Raw genomic sequence first — 26333 nt, forward strand, 5'->3', positions numbered from 1 at the left:
TCCACCGAATTGAGGGTTTGTATTGTAAGTAAGTTTATATTTTGGGTGCATGAATGGCATGTCTCAGCCCTGGCTTCATAATCCCCTATTACAGATGTTTCATTGATCGGACTGTGTACAGGTATTGGTCTGATCTCTTCTGTGTATCTCTCTCCTTTCCTCTCTCTTTTCTTTTTCCTCTTCTCCTCCCCCCCTTCATCAAGAGAACAAAGATAAACAAAATGCCCAAGATACTCAATCCCATCTTACCTGGCTTCAACGCCGACCCTTCCATCGTCCGCGTCGGCAAGGACTACTACATTGCCAACAGCACGTTTGAGTGGTTCCCAGGCGTGCAGATCCACCACTCCACCGACCTCGCCAACTGGACTCTCGTGTGTCGGCCCCTGAGCCGGAGGTCCCAGCTCGACATGCGCGGCGACCCAGACAGCTGCGGCGTGTGGGCCCCCTGCCTGACGCACGACGGCAGCAGGTTCTACCTTGTGTACACGGACGTGAAGCGCAAGGACGGCTCGTTCAAAGACGCGCATAACTACATTGTCACGGCCGAGCGCATCGAGGGCCCCTGGTCGGACCCCGTCTACGCCAACAGCAGCGGCTTCGACCCCAGCCTGTTCCACGACCCGGACACGGGCCGCAAGTGGTTCGTCAACATGCTCTGGGACCACAGGCGGCGCGGCGGGCTGCTGGGCGACAGCGCCTTTGCGGGCATCGTGCTGCAGGAGTACGATGCTGCCCAGGGGAGGCTCGTGGGGCCCAAGAGGACCATCTTCCTGGGGACGGAGCTGGCGCTGGTCGAGGGCCCGCATCTGTACCGGCGCGGGGGGTGGTATTACCTGCTGACGGCGGAGGGGGGCACGTCGTATGAGCATGCCTGCACGCTCGCGCGGTCGCGGGATCTCTGGGGGCCGTACGAGGTGCACCCGCAGAAGCACATCCTCACGAGCAAGGACGCGCCAGACGCGGCGATCCAGAAGGCCGGGCATGGTGATATTGTCGACACGCCGGACGGGAGGACATATCTTGTGCACCTGTGCGGGCGACCGACTACCGAGCGCAGGCGGTGTGTCCTGGGCAGGGAGACGAGCATCCAGGAGTGCCGGTGGGCGGACGACGGGTGGCTGTATGTCAAGGACGGGCCGGTGCCGAGCCTGTGGGTGGACGTGCCCGGCACCAGGGATGAGGACAAGTACTGGGCCGAGATGAGGTACACGTTTGAGGCGGGGTCGCTGCACAAGGACTTCCAGTGGCTGCGCACGCCCGAGCCAGAGCGCATCTTCAAAGTAGGCGGGGGTGAGGACAAGAGCCAGCTCGTGCTGTACGGGAGAGAGACGATCGGGTCGTGGTTCGAGCAGGCGCTCGTGGCCCGGCGGCAGACGCACTTCTCATATGACGCCGAGACGGTGGTGGACTTCCAGCCGGAAGACGAGAGGCAGTTTGCAGGGCTGACGGCGTATTACTGCCGATACAATTTCTACTACCTGGTCGTCTCTGCGGACTCGGACGGGCAGAGGGAGCTGCTGCTCATGGTCTCGGATGTGTCGTGGCCAGATGGCTATCTGCAGGAGCAGCCGCTCCTCGAGCCGGTCAAGATCCCCAACGAGGGGAAAGTCAGGCTGGCGCTCACCATCCGCGGGTCGGAGCTGCAGTTCTTCTACGCCATGGAGGGTGAGGGCGACGGCACGCTGAAGGAGATCGGGCCGGTGTACGACGCCAGCATCCTCTCTGACGAGTGTGGTGGGCATCAGACGCATGGCAGCTTCACGGGGGCGTTTGTTGGTGTGGCGTGCTCGGATTTGAACGGGACGGCGAGGGAGGCCAAGTTTGATCATTTTGTGTATCGCCCTGTCAAGCATGAGTCTGTCTGATCGGTACGAGGGGGTATGAAGAAATAGACGAGCAACCTCCTTCACGGGAGATGCTTGTTGAACCCGGCAGCAAGTAGTCTCTGGCCTGCCTCCCATACATCGTCGGGAATATCCTGTTCTATCTGGTAGCCTTTCGCAGGGTAGTCTCGAATCCTAATGAGGTCTCCGACCATGATGTTGATGACCAGGTCCCGCGGGTTGTTTTCGTCTGGGTACTCTGCAAAATCCAGCTGAGGAGACGTGACAGTGAATACAGATCTCCTCCTTTTTTCTGCATCTTTGTTATCATCGTCATCAGTAGTAGTCATCCCAGGCCACTGTCTCATAAAAGTGGCAAATGTCCTCCTCTCCATATAGGGTTTCTGCACCAGGATGAAGGACCGGATACCTGTCTCAGCAGACTCGTCTCTCCCTTGAAGCAGGCCCCTGGCCCTCAACATTTCATACGTAAAACGCACATTCTCCCCAGTGTTTGTCGATCTTGGCTCGACAATCATCTTGTCCTCAGGTACACCCATGCCCTTCGCAATGCTTGCAAAGACGACAGCCTCAGGGTTGTCGCGAAACTGTGGTCGGCCTGCGGTCAGCGTGCCTGAGCCCCCAGAGAAGATCAGCCACCGGCCGAGTCCATCCAGGAATAGCTGTGCAGCACGCTTGGCAACGCGCAGGTCGAGACTGCAGAGGCAGAAGATGGCATCTGCACCTGTGGTCGGGAGAGGCATGCGTGTGCGGTGGTAGTTGTAGATGAGGCTTGCATCATGCATGACCTGAGAGGGCTGCTGCAAGGGGGGTTGTGCTGTCATATTTCCAACAAAAGTCCTCACTCCGATCATGCACCTTATTGAGATTGAAACATGTGTAATCAAAGAAGAGTGTTGAGAAAGCTGCAGTTAGCAAGCCTAGATGGTGTTTCAGGCCATGGATGAATTTCATCTTATTTGTCGCCAGTGCTGCACAGTGACGCCTTTCATGTATGCTCAATTGTGGCAAGGTTGAAAAGCGGAGCAGTAGAACCCTAACCCTTAACTTGCTCTCAGTCAGTTACAATAGACCAGCAACAGACCTGACGCTGACTTCACATACTTCTACTTGCTTTCACAACATCGTCAGGTGACGTTGACTTTGTACTCTTGAAACTGCCTTTTCTCAACTCTTTGTGCAGAGACTAAAATAATCAATATGTTCTCGGATGTGTTTTCTGATCCTGGGTATGTATATACCAAGCTATCTCCATCTACATGAAGAGAAAGAGTCTGGAAGAATGACCTCAATTCTCAGACTAGATATGAGAAGAGTACATCAACTGTGAGGTGGCACTGGATCTGACTGGTCAATCATGCATGCGAGGCGACGTGGCAAAGTACCTCTGGAAATTGAAAACGTGCTTTGTACGTGAGTACTTGAGTAGGCACGGTAGGCAAGTAATCACAACAAAAAGCAAACTTGAAGTGGCATAACTGTTTCAGGACCAAGTAATCTACAGGCTTGTTAGACATCATGTCCTCCCTCTTCCAAGTACTGAGAGTTTTTGATTACGTTGTACCAGCTTTTCAAGTTAACCCTTATCTACTTCCACGTGTAGGCAGCCACTGCGGAGGTGTGCCAATACTTGCACAGCATCACAAAATGTTAGTATATAATCTTCCATAATCTCATCTTGTCATGTTGCGAGGACATGGGCTTGCCTTTTGAACGACCAGAGGTGGTCAAGGGTACATGAATGTACTTACTTACTATCAGTACAGGCTGCAGCATACATGTGCATGCAGATAAGCTGAAAAGATGCATAGTGCCAGTTGCGTGCACCTTTTGTTATCCAGATGTGCTTTTTCCCGTCTGCCTATCACACGTGGCTAGGTCCACATAATTGCCACCCCTCTCACATATCGCCAAAACAAGACACAGGAGTAGTGTCAGGCCTCTTGCAGCTCACAAACCCATGATTTGAGCACCCTGAGCAGCTGAAAAAGCTAACGCCTGCTCATAAATCACACCTCTGGCTCCAGCTGCATTTCTGTCTCCTCTTGATTCTCAAAGGCTGATGCACTGCAACAAAAAAGGAAGAGAAAAAGTATTTACAGCCCTCATCCCAGCCATTTTCAACATTCTCTGTCTCTCTCCCTTTTCAACCACATCACCGACGTAAACACACAAAACGACACCAGCCTCTGGGGTAGAAGCCAGAGACCCCACCCACCCAACCTTGGGATCCACCCACAGCAGCACCTCTCAGACCCCTGTTTCTGGGAAATCGACACGCTCAACCCCAAACGACCAACACAACAACTGACCACAAACCAAACATTCTTTCCTCAGCCCTTGTTGTTTCCTTGCCATTCGACGTCCCTCAAACAAGTTCTGTACAACTTGTTTGCATCTCTTCTTGATCGATCCCATCTGGCATCTAGATGATGCTGGCAATCTGTTAGAGCAGGTCCTCCCCTTTCCAAACAGCTGTGAGTCCTCTCTCTGGTGATGCTGCTCTCTCTCTCTCTCTCTCCCTTGCATGCTGCCCCTCCTTGCTCTCACATCATATCTTTTACCTGCATCATCATTCGATCTGATTCAGTGACTCCCCATTCTACATCAAAGCACATGGAGTCGTCGCTGCTTAAAAAGCACCCATTTGTCACTTTTCTGCGCATTGCTTTCATCTTGGATTCCCCCCCCCCCCCTGTGCACTTCACTGCAAACCTGGAACCAGTGAGGGAGCGAAGCTTTTGGGTGGAAATATCCCTGTCCCTTTAATTGAACCACTTGTGTCGCATGTTCTTGTACAGACTGTAAAGCAGCCACCTTCTGTCGTCCAGCCTGCCCTTTTCCAGCACAGAAGTAATCCATCCCATGTCGTCGTCTACACTGTCATCCTTGACTGACTAGGAGCTGCACAGCGTCGAGTGTCTGCACCTTTCTGAACAGAAACATCAAGGATGGCCGACCGTGGTCGTGGAGGAGGTCCTCGTGGCGGAGGAGGTGGTCGAGGTAGGGGCCGTGGCGATGGCCCTCCCAGTCGAGGCGGCAGCGGCGGCGGCGGCGGTGCATTCCCCCCTCAGGGAGGCCGCGGTGGCTTTGACCGTGGTGGCTACCGTGGTGGCGGAGGCCGTGGCGGCGAACGCGGTAGTTTTCGAGGCGGACGTGGCGGTGGAGGGGCTCGAGGTGGCCGGCCTCCCCCACAAGTCTACTCGTGCGTCTTCTGCTCTCCACATCCTCCTCTTATCCCGCCCACGATAATGATGCTTCATCCAGTATATCACCAACTAACTCCTGATCACATTACAGTCCCCAAGGTGGCGCCCCGGTCCCTGATGGTACTGTCGAGAGAGTCGAGAATGCTCGCCAGCAGGCACGTAATACTGCCGATATCGCGTCTCGCCTAGGTTCTATGAGCCTGGGCGGCGACAATGTCATGCCTCCACGCCCAGGTTACGGCACAGCCCCTAACGCGTCGCGTTTCGTGGTCTACGCGAATTATGTCCAGCTGTTCCCTGAGTCCTCTCTCGTCCTGTACTCATACGCCGTCAACAAGATCACCCCCGATGTTGTCGGCAAGAAGCGAACTCAGATCATCCGTCTCATGCTCAACGAGACACCAGAGTTTGAAAAATATCGCAATGACATCGTCACTGACTTCAAGGCCACTCTCATCTCCCGCGTCAAGATCGAGCCAGCAGAGGGAACCATCACTGTGACCTACAAAGCCGAGGGAGAGGATGAGCCTAAGCAGGGAGCGATCCAGTACAAGATCGAATACGCTTACACCAAGACCCTGACCGTTAGCGATCTAATGTCTTATCTCACATCGACCAACCCGGCCGACGGTCTCCAGTACGACAGCAAACTCGAGATGATTCAGGCCCTCAATATCTTCCTCAATCATTATGCAAAGTCAACCAACACCCTTACCACCATTGGCAAGAGCAAGACATTCTCGATAATGAACGCGGCCAATAGCCAAAACATGGACGATCTCGGTCGCGGTCTGACAGCCATCCGTGGGTTCTTCACGAGCGTGCGCGCTGCCACGAATCGTATCCTGGTCAACATCAATGTCAGCCACGGCGCTTTCGTCCAAGAAGGCGAATTGAAAAACCTGATGAACACGTATGGCGTCAATCCCAATGAGAGAAGCATGCGCTCTCTCGAGAAATTCCTAAGGCGCGTACGTGTTCGTGTCACTCATCTTCGCGAAAAGAAGAACAAGAAGGGAGAGATCATCTATCGGTTTAAATCGATTGCAGCCTTGGCCAAGAAGACGGATGGTCGCCGATCTCCCCACCCTCCAAAGGTCAGCCAGTTCGGTGCTGGGCCCAAGAACGTCGAGTTCTGGCTCTTGGACAATCCTCAGTCTTCTTCCTCTGCCACCGTGCCTGGTGCTGAGCCCGTCAAGAGCACGTCTCAGAAGAAGGGCAAGGGCAAGGGCAAGCCTAAGAGTACTGCCCCAGGCCCTCAGCCTGCTTCTGATGCCGGACCTGGCCGTTATATTTCTGTCTTTGACCACTTCCAGAAGAACTATGGCATCACTATGAACCCTAACCTACCTGTTGTCAATGTTGGTACTGAAGAGAAGCCATCATATTTGCCCGCTGAGGTCTGTGTTGTGGTGCCAGGCCAGAACGCCATCGCGAAACTAAGCAGCGACCAGACCAGAAACATGATCCGGTTTGCTGTACGTGGACCTTGGATGAATGCCGAGTCGATTATCAAAGATGGTCTTGGGATAGCTGGTCTGTCGGAGGAGACGAATGAGCTTTTGGTAAGTCCCTATCCCCACTGCATGCGCTCTGATGAGGGAGACAGAAAATATTAACAGTACTAAATAGGCCAAATTTGGTCTGAAGATCGGACACGGCCTCATCACTGTGCCAGCCAGGCTCTTGCCTGAGCCCAAAGTCTTCTACAAAGACGGAAAACCTGGGGCCAAACCTAGCAGCAAGGTGGTTAACGTCTTCAACGGAAGCTGGAATATGGAGAACATCCAGTTCAACAAACCAGGCGAGCTCAAGACTTGGTCGTGGATCTCTCTCATAGACGGCCAGTCTCGCTACCCTCCTCGTTATACCATGGACAACCTGCGCATAACAGTCGACAAATTCACTGCCTCTCTCAAAAAGAACGGCGTATCTGTCCGCGCCCAGCCTCTCCCTGGTAAGGAGGTTCACATGCGATTCCCCAGCGACCCGAACCTAGAGCAGATTTTCCACCAGGCCACATCAAAGGCTGTCGACCTCTTGCTGGTCATCCTGCCCGGCCGTGACAAGGGTGACAATACAGAACTTTACAATTGGGTCAAAACGCTAGGTGATGTGAAACATGGCGTCCACACTATTTGTGTGGTTGGCCAGAAGTTCACAGCTGCTCAGGACCAGTTCTTTGCCAACGTGGCACTGAAGTTCAATCTCAAGCTGGGAGGCAACAACCAGTCCGTCGACCCTTCGCGCCTGTCTTTCATTAATGAGGACAAGACTATGCTCGTGGGCATCGATGTCACCCATCCGTCGCCAGGCTCTAGGTCCAACGCGCCCTCTGTTGCGGGCATGGTTGCCTCCACGGATAAACATCTCGGTCAGTGGCCAGGCATCCTCAGCATCCAAAATAAGGCCCGGGCCGAGATGGTCAGCGACCTTACCGAGATGCTCAAGCAGCACCTCAAGAATTGGCTGGACCTCGGCCACCACAGTCGCTACCCAGAGAACATCCTCGTCTACCGCGACGGTGTGTCCGAGGGCCAGTATCAGCGCGTCCTCGACGAGGAGGTGCCTCTCCTTCGCGCTGCCTGCAGGGAGACCTACCCTGCCAACGGGCCTCAGCCCAGTATTACCGTCATCATCGTGGGCAAGCGTCATCACACGCGCTTCTACCCGACCCAGACCAAGGACATGGACCGCGGCGGCAACTGCAAGGCCGGCACTGTTGTCGACCGCGGCATCACCGAGGAGAGCTTCTGGGACTTTTACCTGCAGAGCCACGCCGTAATCCAGGGCACCGGCCGCCCCGCCCATTACGTCGTCATCCTGGACGAGATCTTTCGCGCCCGCGCCCAGAGGCTGGGTACTACCCAGCAGGACCCTTCGGCCGTCGCCAACGAGCTCGAGCGCATGACGCAGGCCCTGTGCTACTCGTACAGCCGCGCCACGAAAGCCGTCAGCATCTGTACCCCTGCGTACCACGCCGACATCCTGTGCGAGCGCGCCCGCCGCTACATGGCTGATCTGTTCGAGGGTGGATCCGATGAGGCGAGCACCGTGGCCGGGAGCTCGTCTGGCAAGGTTGACGATACCAAGTCCACCGTGACCATTCATGAGAAGCTCAAAAATACCATGTTTTACATCTGAGGGGGCGGGAATGTCCAACAAACGGCTGTTCTTTTTTTGGTAGGGGTGAGGGGGGCGGGGGGGATGAACCAAGGGTGGATGGATACTGTGCTTCACTGTTCGTGGCTGTGGTTTGGAAAAGGGCAAATCGGTTTGTTGACCGGGAACCGTCTGGGGAGACTTCATATTCGCCTTGCGGGACTTGAGACAACAGGTGAATTCTTTACAGGCCGTGTTGGAGGAGGATGAGAAATCGATGATTCAAGGAAAGTAGGAGAGAAAATGAAGTTGCAGGTGTGTCCTTGTCGTTCTTGATAAACCATACTGCAATGCGATGAGCAGAGTGACCAATCAGTGTCCTTGAAAGGTATGATGACCCTCAGCCGGGCATGTGATGATGCTGGAGGGGTCGGCGGAGGACACATCCAGCTTGCCTGAAGTTGAGCAAGTGGTATGAATATCATAGACTCTTTCTTGAATTCCTGACAGCATCTGTAATGAAGAGTGTTGTCCAACTTTGACGGACCATCCTGTCTGTTCATAGAGATTTTAGACAATTTATGTTCACCATCTACCATGTCAGCAGTCCAATAGATTTAGGTCCAAGGGACAAGGTTGTCATTGCTCTAAAGGAAGGGAGAGTTGTGAAAAGATTGCTCTGGAGACTCATTCTTCTCGAGGTCAAGGATTTGCATCAAGTATCTAAGCACCCTTGCATGCCATGCTACAAATAACAACCTGGGAAGCACAAATAGCTGCCAATACCTTTCTGCGCAGTATACTGTTCACAACCCAGGTACACAAGCCGATGCCGTACTCAGCTGAATCACCTTTGCGATCAGGTCATCCGTAGGGTAAAGCTAACATGTCTTACGATAGTCTAAACCTAGCTCACGTTGCCTGTTGGTGGGTGAGCAACACAAATGCTTACTGGATTCTGTTTCAGCATGATAGGAAGAGCTGACATTGAAGGATCAGGTTGCGACGTCATTGTAAACGCTTGGCCATCACAAGCCCGTTCCTTTCTATCAGCATCAGGATTTGATCAACCTGAGGCCCTGATGGCTCCAGTCGACTTTTACCCTTTTATTCTACTGAAGGATCTTATGAGTAGCTTTAAGATTGTTGAGATTCCTCGACACTGAACTCCCTCGCGTCAGGCATGGTCATATTTGGCCAAAAATGAAGCAAGGTGTTGACAGCACAAAACCATCCGCAGGGCAGAAAATGTCCACTGGCCATTAACACTACAACAAACGCTAACGGTGCAGTGATCCAATGCTTACAGAACCACGAAGTAATTTTGACCCCCAGAACGACCTCACCATGGCAGGACTATTTAATTCATGTTACTGTGCCAATGCGAAACCAGAGAGAGAGAGGAGAGAGAGAGAGAGAGAGAGAGAGAGAGAGAGAGAGAGAGAGAGAGAGAGAGAGAGAGAGAGAGAGAGAGAGAGAGAGAGAGAGAGAGAGAGAGAGAGAGAGTGAGCTTGAGGGCAGTGTGGTCTACCAGCTGGGCTAGCTCTTGGAGCAGCACATCGGAGACCTCCGCTCGGCTGAGTCGGGATCCAGTTACTGTCACATTAACCGCTGCGGGTTGTTCAGGCCGAGGTCGAGTACAAAGCAAAAGGCAGGTGTACCATACATAGTGTGTGAAAAAAAAAATTGAAAAAATGAAGGAAATAAAGAAAAGGAGACAAGATACCTAGGTAACGGCGAGTTCCGAAGGCGCAAATAAAAGCCGGAAAAACTTCACACAGGACCATTGGACCATTACACAATACTTACTCGATACTTACTCGATGAAAACGGGTGAAGGGCCGTGAAGGACACATCAAATGAACCAAAGAGGCGGGAAGACGCAAATCGGCAAGTCATTGAGATCGGGTCGGCTGTTCCATTCGCGTACTCCGGTCCGTCCAAATTCTAGCCCAGATCTTCTCGTTCTACCAGGAACACGCAGACCCGACACCCCCACCCCTGCACCCACTATCCGGTTCACCAATGAGAGGCTGCGATAAGAGATGCAGGGTCCTCCCTGAAAGACCCAGCCCTTCTTGGGCCCCGCGCACTTTTACCCTCCTCTTTCCCCTCTGACCAAAACGTCCCGAGCCAGGATAACGATTACCCATGATAGCGACACTTTGCCATTGAGGGTGATTCCTCAACAGTCAGCCTCCCCCCCCATGGGGCGGGCTACGGGCGTGCGTGTGGGCTTTTATGGTGGGGCTGACGGGATGGGAAACGCGGTTGTTGAATTCATTGTGAGGTTGTCGCAAGTGCCATCGTCTGAACTCTCTCTCCCTGAACCATTGCCTTCCTCCTCCTCGTCACCACCCACCTTGCCCCTGTTGTACACCGACTTCACTTACTTTCTGAGAATCTTGCTCGGTGGATAGATCAATCTACAGCTTATCTGTCCCTTCCTCCTACTCTTCAGGCATTCTCTTGTTGTTCTAGTCGCATCCGCGAGATCCGCCCTCTGTCCGCTTGTCCTCTCTCTCTCTCTCTCTCTCTCTCTGTCCAGTGCCGAAACCAGTCAGAATGAGCGCTTCCGACTCCCAGTCGATGTCCGGTCCCTTGACCGTCCTCGTCTCGACCCGAGCGGTTCTCACCCAGCCAGACGACAGCCTTGTCCTTAGCCCAGCCACCATCTCCGTCTCGCCCTCCACCGGCAAGATCATCTCCATAGTCCCAAAAGTTCTGCCACCTTCCTCGTTCCCACCGTCCACCACCTACATCGACCATTCTCCCAAGATCCTGCTGCCAGGGCTCGTCGACGCCCATGTGCACCTCAACGAGCCCGGCCGCACAGAATGGGAAGGCTTTGCAACCGGAACCCGGGCTGCTGCGTCGGGTGGTGTGACGACTGTGATCGATATGCCGTTGAACGCGATCCCGCCGACCACCACGGTGGTGGGCTTTGATGAGAAGCTGGCTGCCAGCCGAGGCCAGTGCTGGGTCGATGTTGGTTTCTACGGAGGCGTGATCCCCGGCAATGCAGACCAGCTGGTCCCCCTGGTGGAAAAGGGAGTCAGAGGGTTCAAGGGCTTCTTGATCGAGAGTGGTGTAAGTTGTCCTCCTATCTATCTGTAAAGGGGTTGTCAACAGCTGGCCATGTCTTCTGACGCCAGGAATCCAAACACCAAAAACAGGTCGACGAGTTCCCAGCCGTGTCCTCTACCGACATCTCCCTCGCCATGCGCACGCTCGCCGACCACCCTACAACCCTCATGTTCCACGCCGAGATGATCCCTCCCATCTCCGACAGCGTAGGCGACGCAGTGCAGGCGTCCCAGCCGCCCCTCGCGCCCACCGGCGAGCTCAACGCGTACAATACCTTCCTCGAGTCGCGCCCCCCTTCCTTCGAGACCTACGCCATCGACGAGATCATCTCCCTCGCACACCTCGCGCCCAAGCTGCACCTGCACATCGTCCACCTCTCCGCCACGGAGTGCATCCCCATCCTGCAAAAGGCAAGAGAGGGCGGCATCAACATCACGGCCGAGACGTGCTTTCACTACCTGGGCCTCGCTGCCGAGGACGTCGAGGACGGCGACACCAGGCACAAATGCTGCCCGCCCATCCGATCTCAGATCAACCAGGACGGCCTGTGGGAGGAGCTCTGCAAGGACCACGGGAGCAGCGTCATCAAGACGGTGGTGTCGGACCATAGCCCCTGCACGCCCGAGCTGAAGCTGCTCCCTCAGCACCTGCAGCACTATCACCCCCACGTCGACCTTGTGGGCGGGTCGCTGATCCACTCCGACTCTGGCGTGGACGTGTCCATGCCCGGCGAGGCCGACAACAAGACCACCATCGTGCCTGGAGACTTCTTTGCCGCATGGGGCGGTATCTCGTCCGTCGGCCTGGGCCTGCCCATCCTGCACACCACCGCCAAGGAGCGCGCGCCCAGCGCCGAGCCTCCGCTCGACATTGTCGACATTGTCCGCCTGTGCTCGCAGGCGACGGCGCGGCAGGTTGGGCTGTCGCACCGCAAGGGCGGGCTGAAGCCTGGTCTGGACGCTGACGTGTGCGTGTTCGATGACACAGAGGAGTGGGTGCTCGAGTGCCAGGGCATGCACTGGAAGAACCGTTGCTCGCCGTGGGAGGGCAAGAAGTTTGTCGGCCGCGTGAGGGAGACGTGGTTGAGGGGCAACAAGGTATATGTGATGGGCGCTGGAAATAATGGTTTTGTCACCAGCAAGGCTGCGGGCGAGGCTATCACGGAGAAGAGAACGATCTAGCCTGAGAGAGAAGGAAAAGAACAAGAGAAAAGAGAAAGATGGTTTGGGGACATCATGGCACATCATTGGGAGGGCGAATCTCGCTGCATTGCGTTTGAGTTTTACATATGGGATTAGACATGTGACGTGCATTTTCACAAGAGGTACATAAGAAGCACTAAAAGGACTAGATATAGATAGGATACAATATTATGACAAATTCTTTCGATTTTGGATCTGTATGGCTTGTGATGCACAGCAAGAGCAGAGAGGTGAACAGTCGATTGACCATGGCACCATCTTGAACTCTTGGTGTTCTCCGTCTTGATCAATTTCCCGAGCAAACTGGTGTTCATAGAGTAGTTCTTGTTTTTCAATACGAGCATCACGGATTGAAGTCGACATATACAGTGACCAGTAACGAGAGACGAGCTCGAATCCATCTCGCTATCGCCCAATCAGCCCCAAGTGTAGAATGTTGCACACCCTCTGCAAGACCGTCTGGAAGAGATCAAGCGATCGCAATTGGCCGGAGCGTTACACCCTCCGAGAAGGGTTGCATCGCCTAGCAAGATCCGGACCGAGGCAAGTCACTGCAGCAGGAGCATCTGCTTGGCGCCGGCCGGACGTGAATGCCGGATTCTATCTGGATTCTCTCACCACTCAAAATTCCTCCTTGAAGAAGTGGACTGGCGTTTAGTCCCGTGTGCCGGAGGCCATGGATCAGACATCTGCCATGCCTTCACAGAAGAATCGTTTCCTTTCTAGAGGGGGCGTCAGATGCGGCACCTCCTCCCATGGCCTCTGAAATTGATACTCTTAAGATTGATCCAATATTGGGTGCCCCTTTTTTCCAGACTCCACCGCTAGAAGATCCATGGATGATGACAGACGGACTTATTGTGGTTCAGATGACAGACACTAGACCACTTTGGCGCTGTTTGCTCACAATGCTCACCTTTCCTGACCCAGCACTTTTGACCAGGTCCTTTGACTTGTCGAGCTACTTTCTTGGTTCCCCACCACTCTCAATATACATACACCACGACGTCTTAGCCAAGCCTACGAGCGCACGTATAAGCCAGCAAATGATCCATGACAGCTCATGCAAAACGAGGAGGTATGGTGTCGAGTCCATGCTGAAACGGGTGCTGCTCATCAGCCGTCGTAGTAGTCGTCGTCGTCGTTGAAGGCTGCTACGCCCCGGTTCTTTGACACAGAAACACCCTATCTAGGCCAGGCTGCTTCTATTTCTTGCGCATCATGACATCTTCAACAGCAGATGCTCATGAGGCTGGAGGACCTTTTGGTGTAGCCACAGCCCAACAGTCTCACGTCGTCGACCTGGACAAGATCGACCGCAGCTCCGTCGCCACGAGCTTGGACATCAGCACTATCGGGCCTCACGCCCCTCACCATGCCTCCTCCTCCCTCGCTGGGCGCTCCTCTGGCAATCAGCTCAGCCTGGACGATGTCGCTCCAGTGGACCTCTGTATCTGTGACCTCAGCGTGACCGTAGACACCTCCCCGTCTATCTTCGAACCAGAGACATACGCCGACCTCATCAAGGCGAGGCTGAGGGGGCCGAGGTCTGGGTCTGGGTCTGAATCTGGATCTGGACCAGCCGCGCCGTCGTCCTATATCAAACCTCTTCTCACATCCGTGTCTGCCTCTCTCGCGCCTGGCACCCTGACGGCCATTCTCGGCGGCTCTGGATCGGTACGTCTACCGCCCACGTTCAATGTGTGATGATATGTGGTACTGAAACTACTGGTCAGGGCAAAACAACCCTGCTCAACACCGTCTCTTCGCGCATCTCTTCATCCCGCCTCAGCCAGTCTGGTCGGGTTCTCTTCAACTCACAACCTGGTATCGACACCATCCGGTCCGCGTACGTCACCCAGACAGATGTTCTGCTCCCGGCCCTGACCGCCAGAGAGACGCTCCAGTACTCGGCAGACCTTCGACTGCCGCCAGGGTCTGCTTCTGAGGACCGCGTGCGCATGGTCGAGGAGGTCATCATGGAACTTGGGCTTAAGGAGGCCGCAGACACTCGGGTGGGAGACACTACCCACCGCGGTCTCTCGGGTGGCGAGAAGCGTCGTGTGAGCATAGGTGTGCAGATGCTCGCGAACCCGAGCGTGTTGTTCCTGGACGAGCCGACTACGGGGTTGGATGCCAGCAGTGCGTTCCAGCTCGTCAGGACGTTAAAGAACTTGGCTGCGAAGGGGAGGACAGTGGTGGTGACGATTCACCAGCCGAGGTCCGAGATCTGGGGTTTGTTTGATAACCTAATCTTGCTATCACGGGGCTCACCGGTGTACTCTGGTCCCATGGCTGGTTCTCTCCCGTGGTTCGAGTCGCTGGGCTTTGAGGCTCCTGCATTCGTCAACCCGGCTGAGCATTTGATCGATCTCGCCGCAGTGGACAACCGCAGTCCGGACCTGGAAGCCGAGACCATGGCCAGGGTGCAGAGGCTGAAGGTGGCATGGTCTGAAGAGAGCGCGAGAAGGTTCCCCCCTGCAGACGACATACCCGCTGCAAATGAAAATGAGCGGTCGTTGCCGCGCAGGACGAACAAACACGCAACTCCATTCGCCCGCCAGGTCCAAGTCATGACGTCGAGGACGCTGAAGACGACATATCGCGACCCGATGGGTATGCTCGCAGCCATCATGCAGGCTGTCATCATGGGCCTCTGCACAGGGTACATCTTCTTCGACCTGGGCCGAGGCCAGGCTGGCATTCGCTCACGGCAAGGCTTCATGTACACCACTGCCGCACTGGAGGGATACCTGTTCCTCGTCTTCGAGGTGTACCGCCTCACGATTGACATGCCCGTCTTCGACCGTGAACACAGCGAAGGCTGTGCCACCGCCCTGCCCTTCCTGCTCTCCCGGAGGATTGCTCGCTTCGTGACGGAGGACCTGCCCGTTCCCATCATCTACTCTGTCATCAGCTACTGGATGGCTGGCCTGAATCGTGACCCGGGCAGGTTCATGACCTACTTTGGCATCACGCTGATCAACCAGTATATTGCTGTTACGTGTGCCATGTGCTGTGTCACGGCCAGCAGACACTTTGCAGGGGCTAGCCTGGTCGCAAATCTGGCTTATACATTACAGTCATTTGCATGCGGTTTCTTCATCCAGAGTGACACGATCGCCATCTGGCTGCGCTGGATCAAATACTTGACCTATACGGTGAGTTGTCGCTTCCCCGACTTGCAACAAGTTGTCTTCTGTTGTCGATGATGCTTACAACGTGTACGTGTTGGGGGATTATAGTACTACGTCTTTGGTGCTCTCTGTAACAATGAGTTCCGTGGTTCGTTCTACGACTGTCCCTACCCAGGCGGTGAATCCGATCCTGAATGTGTTTCCTATACTGGCACCTATATCCTCGAGTCCCTCGGCTTCTCGAGAAGATGGCTGGTTACCCCGATTGTCGTGAGCGCTTCTTTCGTGGCCTTCTTTTATATCTTGTCCTGGATTGGTCTCACCTTCATCAAGAAGGAGATGACCATCGCTCGGGCCCGCGCTGCTGAGAACGACCTCTCTGCCGGCAAGGAAAAAATGGCGGCCCGGTCGATCGAGGAGGTCCGCACCATCGACGTTGGGCTCGATCAGTTCGCCCTGGCTCTGGACAAGAGGTCGCCCTGGGGCAAGAAGCTGCCAAGGAAGACCATCCTCAACCCGGTGACGGCCACGTTCGAGGCAGGCAAGCTGAACGTTATTATGGGACCTAGTGGAAGCGGCAAGACCTCTCTCCTCAACGCCATGGCCCTACGACTCCACAATAACATCAGCACACGGTATCGTCCCTCCGGCAGGATGATGTTCAACAGTGCTGAGCCCTCTGCCTCAGTGATCCGGTCTGTCTGCTCGTACGTCTGCCAGGACGATGATGCCCTCCTCCCGTCTCTCACAGTCCGCGAGACCCTCCGCTTCGCCGCCGGCCTGCGTTTGCCGGGCTTCATGACCAAGGCCCAGAAACACGCACGCGCAGAGGACGTCCTGCTCAAGATGGGCCTCAAGGACTGCGCCGACAACCTCATCGGTAACGAACTGGTCAAGGGCATCTCAGGCGGCGAGAAGCGCCGCGTGACCATCGCCGTGCAGATCCTCACGGACCCTCGCATCCTGCTCCTCGACGAGCCGACCAGCGGGCTCGACGCGTTCACCGCCAGCTCCATCATGGAGGTGCTGCGGGGCCTCGCCGCCGAGGGGCGCACCCTCATCCTGACCATCCACCAGGCGCGCTCTGACCTGTTTGGCCACTTTGGCAACGTGCTGCTGCTGGCCAGAGGCGGCAGGCCGGTGTACAGTGGTGCGGCAGACCACATGCTGACCTACTTTGGTAGATTGGGGCGGGATTGTCCTCGCAATACCAACCCGGCCGACTTCGTGATGGATCTGATCACTGTGGACCTGCAGGAGCAGAAGAGGGAAGAGGAGACGAGGAAGACTGTGGACAGTCTTGTAGACACCTGGAACAAACACGTCAGTGATCCACAGACTGTTGCACTGGATACACCCCTCGCACCCATCACAGAGGAGAAGACAGCAGCAACAGCAGGGGGGGCAGAGGATGACGCGCAATCACGACAGCCTCGTCGGAGGTCCAGTGGTAAGGCTCACCTCTCGACGCCAGCTGAGCTGGGCGCCCTGGTCCGGCACCGCACCTCCTTCAGGACATCCTTCCCCCTTCTCATGCACCGGGCCTTTGTCAACTTCCGCCGGCAGCCCCCTCTGCTCCTCGCCCGCCTCATGCAGGTCATTGGCCTGGCCGTGGTCATGACGCTCTTCTTCGCGCCGCTGGGCCACGACTACGCGTCCATCCAGAACCGGGTCGGGTTCGTGCAGCAGGTCGGCGCCTTCTACTTTGTCGGCATGCTGCAGAACGTCGCTGTCTACCCAGCCGAGCGCGACGTCTTCTACCGCGAGGACGACGACGGCGTCTACGCGGCCGAGAGCTTCCTGGCCACGTACTCGCTGCTCGAGCTCCCTTTCGAGGTCATCAGCTGCCTCATGTACGGGGTGCTCGCCGACCTGGCCGTCGGCTTCCCGCGCACCCCAGAGATGTTCTTCGTCTGCGTCTTCACCTGCTTCGGCATCGTGCACTGCGGCGAGAGCCTGGGCATCATGTTCAACACCCTCTTCAGCGACCACACCGGTTTCGCCGTCACCCTGACCAGCATCATCCTCTCCATCGGCAACATCATGGAGGGCATCATGAGCATCCACATGCCCGCCCTCTTCAACGCCTTCAACTACCTCAGCCCACTCCGCTACGCCGTCCGCGCCCTGGGCCCCGTCAGCCTGCGCGGCCAGACGTTTACCTGTGGGAGTGGCGGCGACGACAGCGGGTGTCTCGTCACCACGGGCGAGGAGGTCCTGCAGCTGTACGGGCTGGACGTGGACCCCGTGGTCAACATCGCCGCGCTGGCGGGGACAGTTGTTGCGTATCGTCTGGTTGCGTATCTGCTGCTGAGACTGGTGAGAACCAAATCTGTGCCGCGACCTTGGCGGGCGGTGGAGAGAGGCCGTCGTGTGCCGTCGTCGTCGTCGAAGTAGGCCCCGGCGTGTATTCATGTCATGCTATGTAAAAATAAAATCATGATACCTATATACTTGTTGCCCTCGTACTGCTGCTGATTGCTAAAATAAAGAGTGCATATGTTTTTTGGAGGTGAGGAAAGTACCTAAAAATGCTGGCAGACAGAAATGGAAAATATAATACAAGCTGAGTAGCAACCTGTCAATTCGGCTGGTCCCGTAGCTCAGCTGGTTAGAGCGTCGTACTAATACTTCCTCAATTGAGGAAATATCTGTAATGCGAAGGTCGCGAGTTCGATCCTCTCCGGGACCACTCCTTTTTTTTTTCCCCGCGACCCCGTCCTCCTCCTCTCTCTTCCTTCTCCCTCTGTCTTATCTTTTTCCCTTTTTTCTTCTTCCTCTTCCTCTTCCTTCTCCCTCCTCCTTTATGTGCGCGCGTAAGCAGATCAGCTGTCCTCTCCTGCTTCTTGTTTCCTGTTTCCCGGCTGCTGGCGGCGAAGCGAAGGAAAGAGACGGGAGACGGGAAACGGGAAACGGGCAGCAAGAGGGCCTACTTGCGACAAGTATCTCGCTCGGGTCCTGGATGTATCTTTTCTCGTCACAAGACCCAGCTGCAAAGTATTGTTCTATCCCCTGAGTAAGCAACTAATCTTGTGTCTAATCTGGGCTGATAATGCTGGCCATGGTCTACAAATACAGCTCCAGGCTCTTGCTGCCCCTTTTTCTTTTCTTTGTTTTGGTCTTGAACCATACAGCTTTTGGACCATACAGCTTTTGCCTCCCTTCTCAGCTATCCTATTCTGCCTCTTGAGACTGTCTTGATCTTGTCTTTGCAGTCTTGCAATGCATCCTTCTTTTCTTGATATTGATGCTGATGAAGCTCAAAATATTACAGATGAGCCAGCTGATGAGACTTTGTTGCTTATCGCCCCAGCGACATCTGAGAGACGAGCTAGAGCTCGCAGGCTCTGGGACCAGTAAGTGGTCTCTATCTGCTATATCTAGATCTTGAAGCTTTAGTTAATATGGACAAGCTTCTGGTTGCTTGCCAAAAAAGATCCTGAACAGATATGGATCAACTTGTGCCAGCCAGGGTTCTTGCAGGATGATGCGATCCGCCTCTGTACCAAATTCTTGAAAATCTATGCTACAGGGCAAAAGCGCTGACAGATCTGTCTTGAGCCAGAAGAATATCGAGTTACGCGAACTGTCAGGAGCGCTGTTACCTTACTTGGCTGCTGTCGTTGCCTTGTTCTCGAGTTCAATCAGACTGTGCTTGCTCGAAAAAGGAGAGAGGATCCTGAGCATAGGTCCCAATGGTCCTTAAAGGCTTATGAGGGCTTGCATGTAGATGTTCGTGCTGGGCCTGTTTTCGAGGTTGTCAAGGTGAGAGCATCATCAGTATCTTTTATATGAAATAGGCTGGCTACTAATGCATATAGTAGTGGATCAAGTCTTATGCTGGAACCTTAGGGCTTACTCGCGAGCAGACTTTCGTCAAGAAAGAGGCAACAGCTGAGGATATTATCCTCCTCATAAGGACTCTTTGGCAGCAGTCCATAGATATCCCTTGCGCGCCTATTATACGGATTGCCTTTCACCTTGTGGTACTTCTCAGTGGCATTGGTGGCTTTCGTCCAGGTTGCCTTATGGATCTCAAGTATAGTCAGATCGCTCTTGACCTGATGCTTGATTCCAAGGGGGAAAGACGACTTGTTGCTACCTTTACCATCTACCAGAACAAGCAGCGAACCGGTACTATCAGGCAGGATCAAGCGAATATGTAAGTCAGATCGCTTCTGGCAAGCAAGACCACATAGCATGCTAATATATATCTTTTATTGCAGCTTGAGCTTTTCTGCTGTGCTGAATCCTAAGAGTCTCTTTTGCCCTGTCAGTCTTGTTATCGCTCGGGCCCTTGCGGACCAAGCTTTCAATGTTCCAACGGACTCGCTTGATAAGTTGATGTCAAGGCCAAATCTCGAAGACAGCAAGCGCCTGAGGTTCAAGTGGAAAGACGAGCTACTGGACAGGCCGATATTTCCTATCGATTACCATACTTTCGGGGCGCTATGGAATCGTACAACGCTTGTCGCCGGATACCCCGAACGCACCCGTCCGTACTCATTGCGCGTTGGCGCAGCGAATAGGCTTGACGGTATGCAACTGGTTTCCCGGTAATGCAGATTAATCTAATACTAATATATCGTGCCAAAGGCGTGCTCGAGCCAGCATTGCGGAATTACATCCTGTCTCACAGTAGTGGCATTTTCCAGCGTAGCTACCAGGCAAGACAGCTTCGACAGAACCTTCTGCCGATCCTATCCCCAGAAGCCTCAGCCGACGATGATCTGTTCGCGCTGCTGCGCCAGTCATCTTTAGATTGTGACAGCAGGGCTCCGATCTACGTGAAGCGGACCGACATCGACCACTGGGAACATACTCGCAACGATCTGCGTCAATGTGCAGAACAGGGTAATTGGCAGCGTCGTTCTGTCATCATTCGGAGCTTATCGCGTCTGCTGATTGACGAGAGGAGGCGACAGTACTTCCAGGCCGCGGGTGATCTGAGGGCCCGTGGACAAGCGGTTGACGGGTTGGCAGAGCCACATCAGAACCATGCACGCCAGTCCATCTACGCGAGCACCTCTTCGCCCGCGGAAGCGGTTGCATCCCTTTTGGGGCTGGCTGACGGTGACCCCCTCAGTCATGCAAGAGCGTATATCGAGAGACTGGTTGCGTACCAAGTTACCAACACGGGCCCGCCTCAGCCTCAGCATCCGCCCCCCACCATTTGGCCAATTTCTAAAGATGAGCCTCAGAGCACTGAAGAAGATGCTCTGAGCGAGCCCTCCGGGAAGCTGGTCGGAACGCAGGAAGTGCGATGCCTTCTCTGTCAGAAACCCCAAAAAACAAGATCCGCTCTATCACAACACTACGATAAGGTGCACAAGGCAACGCTGAGCGGACCATTTCTTTGCCCCGAATGCGATAGCCACACTATCAATGGGTGGAATGATTGGGTCGCGCATATTGCATCTCATCATGGAGTCCATAACGCACCCAGACGGAGGGCTCCAGGACGCTTCACATGCCTCCTCTGCCGCGGGGCCTTCGCTTCAGTGCACGGGCTGTCCAGACACACCGCGCGGGTCCACCAACGAGACTTCGAGAAACCGTTCCCCTGCCCACGATGTTGCGAGGGGCATATCGTGATCAGCAGTTTGTCTGAGTGGTGCAGCCACGTCGCGTTATCCCACAGCGGGGCCGAGTATGCCCCTAGGCCGCCACCAAGCACAAAGCATCGCTGCCTCTTCTGCGAGCATGAGATCTTCAGTGAGCAAAACCACTACTCCCGACATCACCGCGATATATTCGACAAGCCATTCAGTTGTCCGGAATGCCTCAGGCAGGTCGCGGACAACATACCTCTCATCTCCAGCCGCGACGACTGGCAGCTCCACTGTATTGTCGCTCACGGCAAGACGACCCTTGTCTTCGGACAGCAGAGCTACGATCGCTGTCTTGCTTGCAATCAATGCTTTTCTAAAGTCTCCGACCACTTCACAAAACAGCATTTGCAGTCTTTCCCGTTCACTTGCCCGGAGTGCCAAAGGTCTACGGGCCGTACAGGTCCTCTGATGCAGGATCGAGACAGCTGGGTCATACATTGTGCTGCCATTCACAACAGCACTGCAGCAGCTCTGTCTTCGCAGACGGCACGAACTCACGAAGGAGGAAGCTGAGGAATGATTTGGTGTCGGTAAAGGGTTTGGATGTTTCTCGTAGCTGAAAATTGGAAATGCAAGCTCCTTACAGCAGATGACCACCATGTTGCCTATATTTATTTCAAGCCTAAGGAACCCGAAACGAACAGACGCCTCCAGAGATAACCATCCGTAGGCCGGCGAGACTTGCTGCACTATACTGTGGGCAAGGTGGCCAGATTATTACTGGCTTACAATCTGCTTGCCCGGGCCCTCCATCTTACGAGGAACCCGGAGATGCCCCTCCACTTCCACCGCACAAATCTTTCTGTAAATGCCTGTTCGAAAATTTTCTTCTGGCTTCTGCTAAAGCAGATTATAGCATCCGATTCGACTTCCTATGCCAGCAAACGGCGACGCGTGAGCTCTGTCGGAAGCATCGATATAATGCTTTTCGAATCTGCATGCAAGAAGATAATCAGTGAGCAGCAAAAAAGCTTCACCAATACTATGCGCCAAGAGCTAGTGAGAATGGAAGCGAGGATATTGGAGCATATCAATCGCTTGTTCAGGGAGCAATCTGAAAAATAGGATGATATAGCCGGCGAGGTAGCTAGGTTGGATGAGCAGGTGGAACAGGCGGGAGAGGAGCTGGACTATCAGTTGGACGAACAAATGGTTGGCGTGAAAGTCGAGCTTGAGAAGTATGTCAAGGACGAGATGGGAGACGCAGTAGAATTTATCAAGGACCAGATTACGCAGAGTAGCATTAGTATCGAATTCAATGAATAATATTATTTCTTTGCATATGTTTTTCGAAACTGACAAAGTATGGTCTCTTAACACCTTCTCAGCTCACATGTTCAGAGCAGCTCTATGCGAAGTATCCAAGCCTTTGGACCGCGCAGCTATAGAAGCAATTCTAGACACGCGACTCCGGACCTATTAGCGCGAGATCGCCGGACTTCACGATATTTTCAAGAAATAATAAGGCTGCTTGCCGAGCATACAAAAGATATTATGCAAAGTCGAGCTTGATGTGAGATTAGCTTCCTCTGGAGGAACGGGTTAGAGATATTAATATTTTAGGAGGACTGATAGATTTCATTGAGGGAAAAGTCACAGGTGAGATGAGAGGGTTTCAATGGCACAGATCCAATGGCCCCCAATCTTGCTCTCCTTGCTACAATATGGGATAACTTATGTACTTTTCTCTATCATAAAGGAATGAACAGAGCCGCTAGAAAAGGTGCACAGGCTATAAGAACTGACTAGATCTTGTAGCCTGTGCGAGTATCAAGATTGGGCAGCCAGCTCTTTTTTCAGTTCTTTCGCAACAAACCGGAGATAGATGTAGTCATCATCAGAAGCGCTATCTTCAGCTACTCTCCTTATCAAACTCTGCGAATCGGAATCTTCATTCATCCACTTGGCTAAAGCGACAATAATAGGATCAGTCTCCGTTTCAGACCCTGGACCGGGAATCTGGCGCTGCTGAATAGTCGCAAGCTTGAGGCGGGTTCTGTAGTGTTGGTGGTCGGTTCGGAGCACCGGATGCCTGATCTGCTGAGAGGTTTGGGCAGCAGAGAGGCGCCACAGCCATGGGAGAGAAGACGTTCGGCTCTTGTGCTTGGGAGACCGGTTGTAATACAGGCGTTCTAGGCACGGGCGAGGCAGTCTCGACCATGATGTCTTGATTCGTCTGCCAGCTTCCTCGCACGGTACTGAAAGCAGCCCGTGCGCGCCCGTGAACAACAGGTCCAGGTACTTGGCAACTTATCGCATGTACTGGAGCGGTTGGGGGCGGCCCAACGTAAACTCAGGGTGTGCTGCGCCACCTCCTGATCGGACGTGCTATTGGCTCCCCTGCAGTGGGATGTGCTTCGTGGTATCACAAGGAGAAGGTTGCGCGCAAGAACTTAATGTTGAACGGAACACGCATGCCAGACGCGTGCTGTTACGCGTGCTGTTACGCGTGCCGTCGCGGTCTCTACTAGCTACCCTACTATGAGGTTTCTCTGCCTAGAATGCCAGAAACAAGGGTTGAGCCACGACATCGGGGGCTAAAAGCTACGAGCGTATGAGACAGGATCACTACCCATAGGAAACGGCAGAAGGATACATATTAAAACGGTTTGGTTATAGACTTCAATTGATAATTGTATTAAGAAAACCCGCCTAACTGAATCGTGGCCTAGCTAATGAAATGCATTCATGGTTCGCGCGCAAGCCCACAAGCCCACAAGCGCCAGGCTTGAGAGACCTACCTAGTAACATTCTATCTATACTGTCGCTATAGCTTAATTTGCGAAGAAGCAGCCTGGGTGCCTACTGCAAGCGATAGGCACAGCTGCCCTGAAAGCCTCCTGTGCGATTGTTCTCCTTGATCCAATTGTCTGCCTCCTGTAGAGCCTTCTCGGGCTCCCCCATTCTCTTCAAGATGTAGGACTGAATAGCAGCTGGACTGAAAACCTTGCTGCCAAACCTTCTACCGAACTCCTCCGCCAGTTCCGCCGTAGCCTGCGGGTCGTCCTTGTACAGGCGGCGAAAGATAGCAGCAGCCTGTGCGTCCGTCGCTAGACAAAACGAGATAACCTTGTCGATGCGGCCGGGACGGATGAGGGCTGGGTCAAGCTTGTCGATGCAGTTACTTGTCATGACGACGACGCGGCCCTCGACTGCAGCTACGCCGTCAAGTAGGTTCAGGAGGCCGGCGAGCGTCAGGCAAGCACCGTCCTCACTCTCTCCAGCTGCGGATGGTGGGTCCTCGGGAGACATGGCGTTATTGATATGGCGCGAACCTAACCCGGCGGCGTCTATGTCCTCCAGTAATAGAAGACAGTAGACCGGCAGATCGTCGAACAGCATAGCCAAAGAATCCTCGCTGATAGCTTTACCGCGTATGTTGAAGATGTAGATTGGCAAGTGAAAGAAGCTCGCTAAGGCATGCACCAGGCTCGATTTGCCGGTACCCGGTGGGCCTTCGAACATGTAGCTCCGTCGGTAGGGCACGGCTCGGGAGAGATACCAAACTCTGCTCAAGAGGAAGGTATTGAGGTCATCCAGAATCTCGTCTCTCAAGTTTTGGTCCATGTCTACCGTGTCGAGCGACCGCGGCGGAATATCCGAGGCGTGAATCCAAGATGGAGCCCTGTTCTGGCGTCTATAGACGGAGACTCTGTGCATCGTGGATGATCTGTGCATCGCCACAGCGTCTTCGACCAGATCCCGGAGCAATTGAGGATCGCGCCCGTAACAGCTGATACTTAGGAAAGTGTGCTCCGGATCATCGTGTCTTCTGAAACGGATGGTGTTGGCGACGGGTGGTCTCTAAACCTGCGTGAATGAGATCTAGCGACCCTTGTAGGTGATTCAGTGCGCGCCATCTCCCGGAATCCATTTGAGCTTCGATTGTGCCTCAGAAAAATCGGCATATCTCCCTGTGACAGGTACAGGCCCGTGGCTCGTATCCCTGCGAACAGTTTCCACCGTCAAATCTTTCGAGACATTCACCTCATATTTGTTGGGTAAGAAGTCCCCCACCGGAGAGTAGACCTCATCAGAGCCAGCAACCATCATATGTCGCATCCATGCATGAGAAAGCCAGTTCTGGATGTATGTGAATGCTGGGTAGGATGAGAGAGCTGAAAGGAGCACCCAAAAAGGCAGGACGATGGCTGTGAGCCTCGCAATGTCGATTCCAATGATGTTGACGATACTCTCGACAAGATTCTGGAACGGACCAAGTGGGCTGCCGAAAGAGGCAGACAGCAATTCTCCATTCAGGATTGATGCCATACTGAACTTAGGAGAGGTCGACGGGATCCGAAAAAAAGTAAAGAAGATAAAATTTGAGCAACTGGTTAAATGCTAATTAGTGTATAGCAAAGCGAGATGATATGATATATATCAAGAAGTACGCAGTGGGATGGTGAGAGGTTCTGAGTGAATGCGCAACTGATCGTGCTCTGCCCCAAGTGGACGACCACGCGGATACATCTCTGTCCCGTTGGAGCCTTGCTGTCAACGACCCACCAGGATGTGTGAAGCAAAAAGCGGACCAAGAATGATAGTTGCATGGCTGGGCTGCTCAAAGATGCACCTTCCTTTTGCTGATTGGCTGTGACGCTCTCTGGGCTGAAGGACGGTGAGACTTGCTACTACCCCTGTGTCCGGGGGCGGCAGTTCTGCTGCTCCCAAGACAAAGTAACTCGCCATAGACAGTGAGTCATCCTTAGAAATCTTTTTTCTGCACTTTGAAGAGTTTTACTGCATGTATCACTTGTGCACTTGCCATATTTTGATCTAGGCTAACTCCTCTTAGAACTACTTCCGTATCTCGCTCTTGCCCACCTAAACAGTGCATTCCGTCCAACGGCGTAACACTCGGTCGCGCCCATGAGCTTCAATCCAGTCATTCAGTAGATCAGCCCAGCGGGTGCCCAGGTTCATAATCATGAAACGATCTTGTAGCCTATTAGCTTCTAGCCGGTCTCTGATCTTGATTGCGCGTTCAAGGTGCTTGTCTGCAGCAGGATGTGCTAGTTGTAACTGGATCTCTGCAGATCCTAGACAGCAAATCAAGTCGGGAAAACTTTCCCTCGAAACCAGATAAGCTCGGCAAGCGGCCCTTGCTGTTTGCCAGAGACCGAGTGTGTTAGTG

At 54.0% G+C, this 26333-nt stretch overlaps 7 protein-coding genes and 1 non-coding gene across 8 annotated transcripts; 6 read left to right on the top strand and 2 right to left on the bottom strand.

The window, feature by feature from the left end:
• Positions 1-221: 221 nt before the first annotated feature.
• Positions 222-1868, top strand: M406DRAFT_64292 (family 43 glycoside hydrolase; the record flags this gene model as incomplete). The annotated part of the gene is made up of 1 exon (XM_040924874.1): positions 222-1868. The coding sequence occupies one exon, from the start codon at positions 222-224 to the stop codon at positions 1866-1868; it is 1647 nt and encodes a 548-aa protein (XP_040774103.1).
• A 41-nt stretch (positions 1869-1909) lies between these two features.
• Positions 1910-2671, bottom strand: M406DRAFT_262460 (DUF218-domain-containing protein; the record flags this gene model as incomplete). Its single annotated transcript, XM_040917515.1, has 1 exon — positions 1910-2671. The coding sequence occupies one exon, from the start codon at positions 2669-2671 to the stop codon at positions 1910-1912; it is 762 nt and encodes a 253-aa protein (XP_040774104.1).
• A 2579-nt stretch (positions 2672-5250) lies between these two features.
• On the top strand, positions 5251-8692 carry M406DRAFT_292762 (Piwi-domain-containing protein; the record flags this gene model as incomplete). The annotated part of the gene is made up of 3 exons (XM_040919050.1): positions 5251-6231; positions 6319-6621; positions 6689-8692. The coding sequence occupies 3 exons, from the start codon at positions 5251-5253 to the stop codon at positions 8198-8200; spliced, it is 2796 nt and encodes a 931-aa protein (XP_040774105.1). The 3' UTR covers positions 8201-8692.
• A 1597-nt stretch (positions 8693-10289) lies between these two features.
• M406DRAFT_279182 (allantoinase) lies at positions 10290-12633 on the top strand. Its single transcript, XM_040918375.1, has 2 exons — positions 10290-11248; positions 11335-12633. The coding sequence occupies exons 1-2, from the start codon at positions 10724-10726 to the stop codon at positions 12424-12426; spliced, it is 1617 nt and encodes a 538-aa protein (XP_040774106.1). The 5' UTR covers positions 10290-10723; the 3' UTR covers positions 12427-12633.
• A 1035-nt stretch (positions 12634-13668) lies between these two features.
• Positions 13669-18034, top strand: M406DRAFT_347013 (uncharacterized protein; the record flags this gene model as incomplete). The annotated part of the gene is made up of 5 exons (XM_040922246.1): positions 13669-14124; positions 14184-15608; positions 15693-16907; positions 17016-17903; positions 17946-18034. The coding sequence occupies 5 exons, from the start codon at positions 13669-13671 to the stop codon at positions 17979-17981; spliced, it is 4020 nt and encodes a 1339-aa protein (XP_040774107.1). The 3' UTR covers positions 17982-18034.
• Positions 18035-18176: 142 nt separating this feature from the next.
• M406DRAFT_t86 lies at positions 18177-18276 on the top strand. Its single transcript has one exon. It is a non-coding gene; the product is annotated as a tRNA-Ile (tRNA).
• Positions 18277-18636: 360 nt separating this feature from the next.
• On the top strand, positions 18637-21179 carry M406DRAFT_331693 (uncharacterized protein; the record flags this gene model as incomplete). The annotated part of the gene is made up of 8 exons (XM_040920658.1): positions 18637-18702; positions 18859-18940; positions 19021-19086; positions 19315-19349; positions 19409-19746; positions 19811-20121; positions 20181-20842; positions 21045-21179. 8 exons carry the CDS (start codon positions 18637-18639, stop codon positions 21177-21179), a joined length of 1695 nt encoding a protein of 564 aa, XP_040774108.1.
• A 2870-nt stretch (positions 21180-24049) lies between these two features.
• Positions 24050-24940, bottom strand: M406DRAFT_219629 (P-loop containing nucleoside triphosphate hydrolase protein; the record flags this gene model as incomplete). The annotated part of the gene is made up of 1 exon (XM_040915552.1): positions 24050-24940. A coding segment is annotated over one exon (891 nt), but the record flags the coding sequence as incomplete, so codon positions are not given.
• Positions 24941-26333: the final 1393 nt, after the last annotated feature.

This window comes from Cryphonectria parasitica (assembly GCF_011745365.1).
Source record: "Cryphonectria parasitica EP155 unplaced genomic scaffold M406scaffold_6, whole genome shotgun sequence".
Taxonomy (NCBI): domain Eukaryota; kingdom Fungi; phylum Ascomycota; class Sordariomycetes; order Diaporthales; family Cryphonectriaceae; genus Cryphonectria; species Cryphonectria parasitica.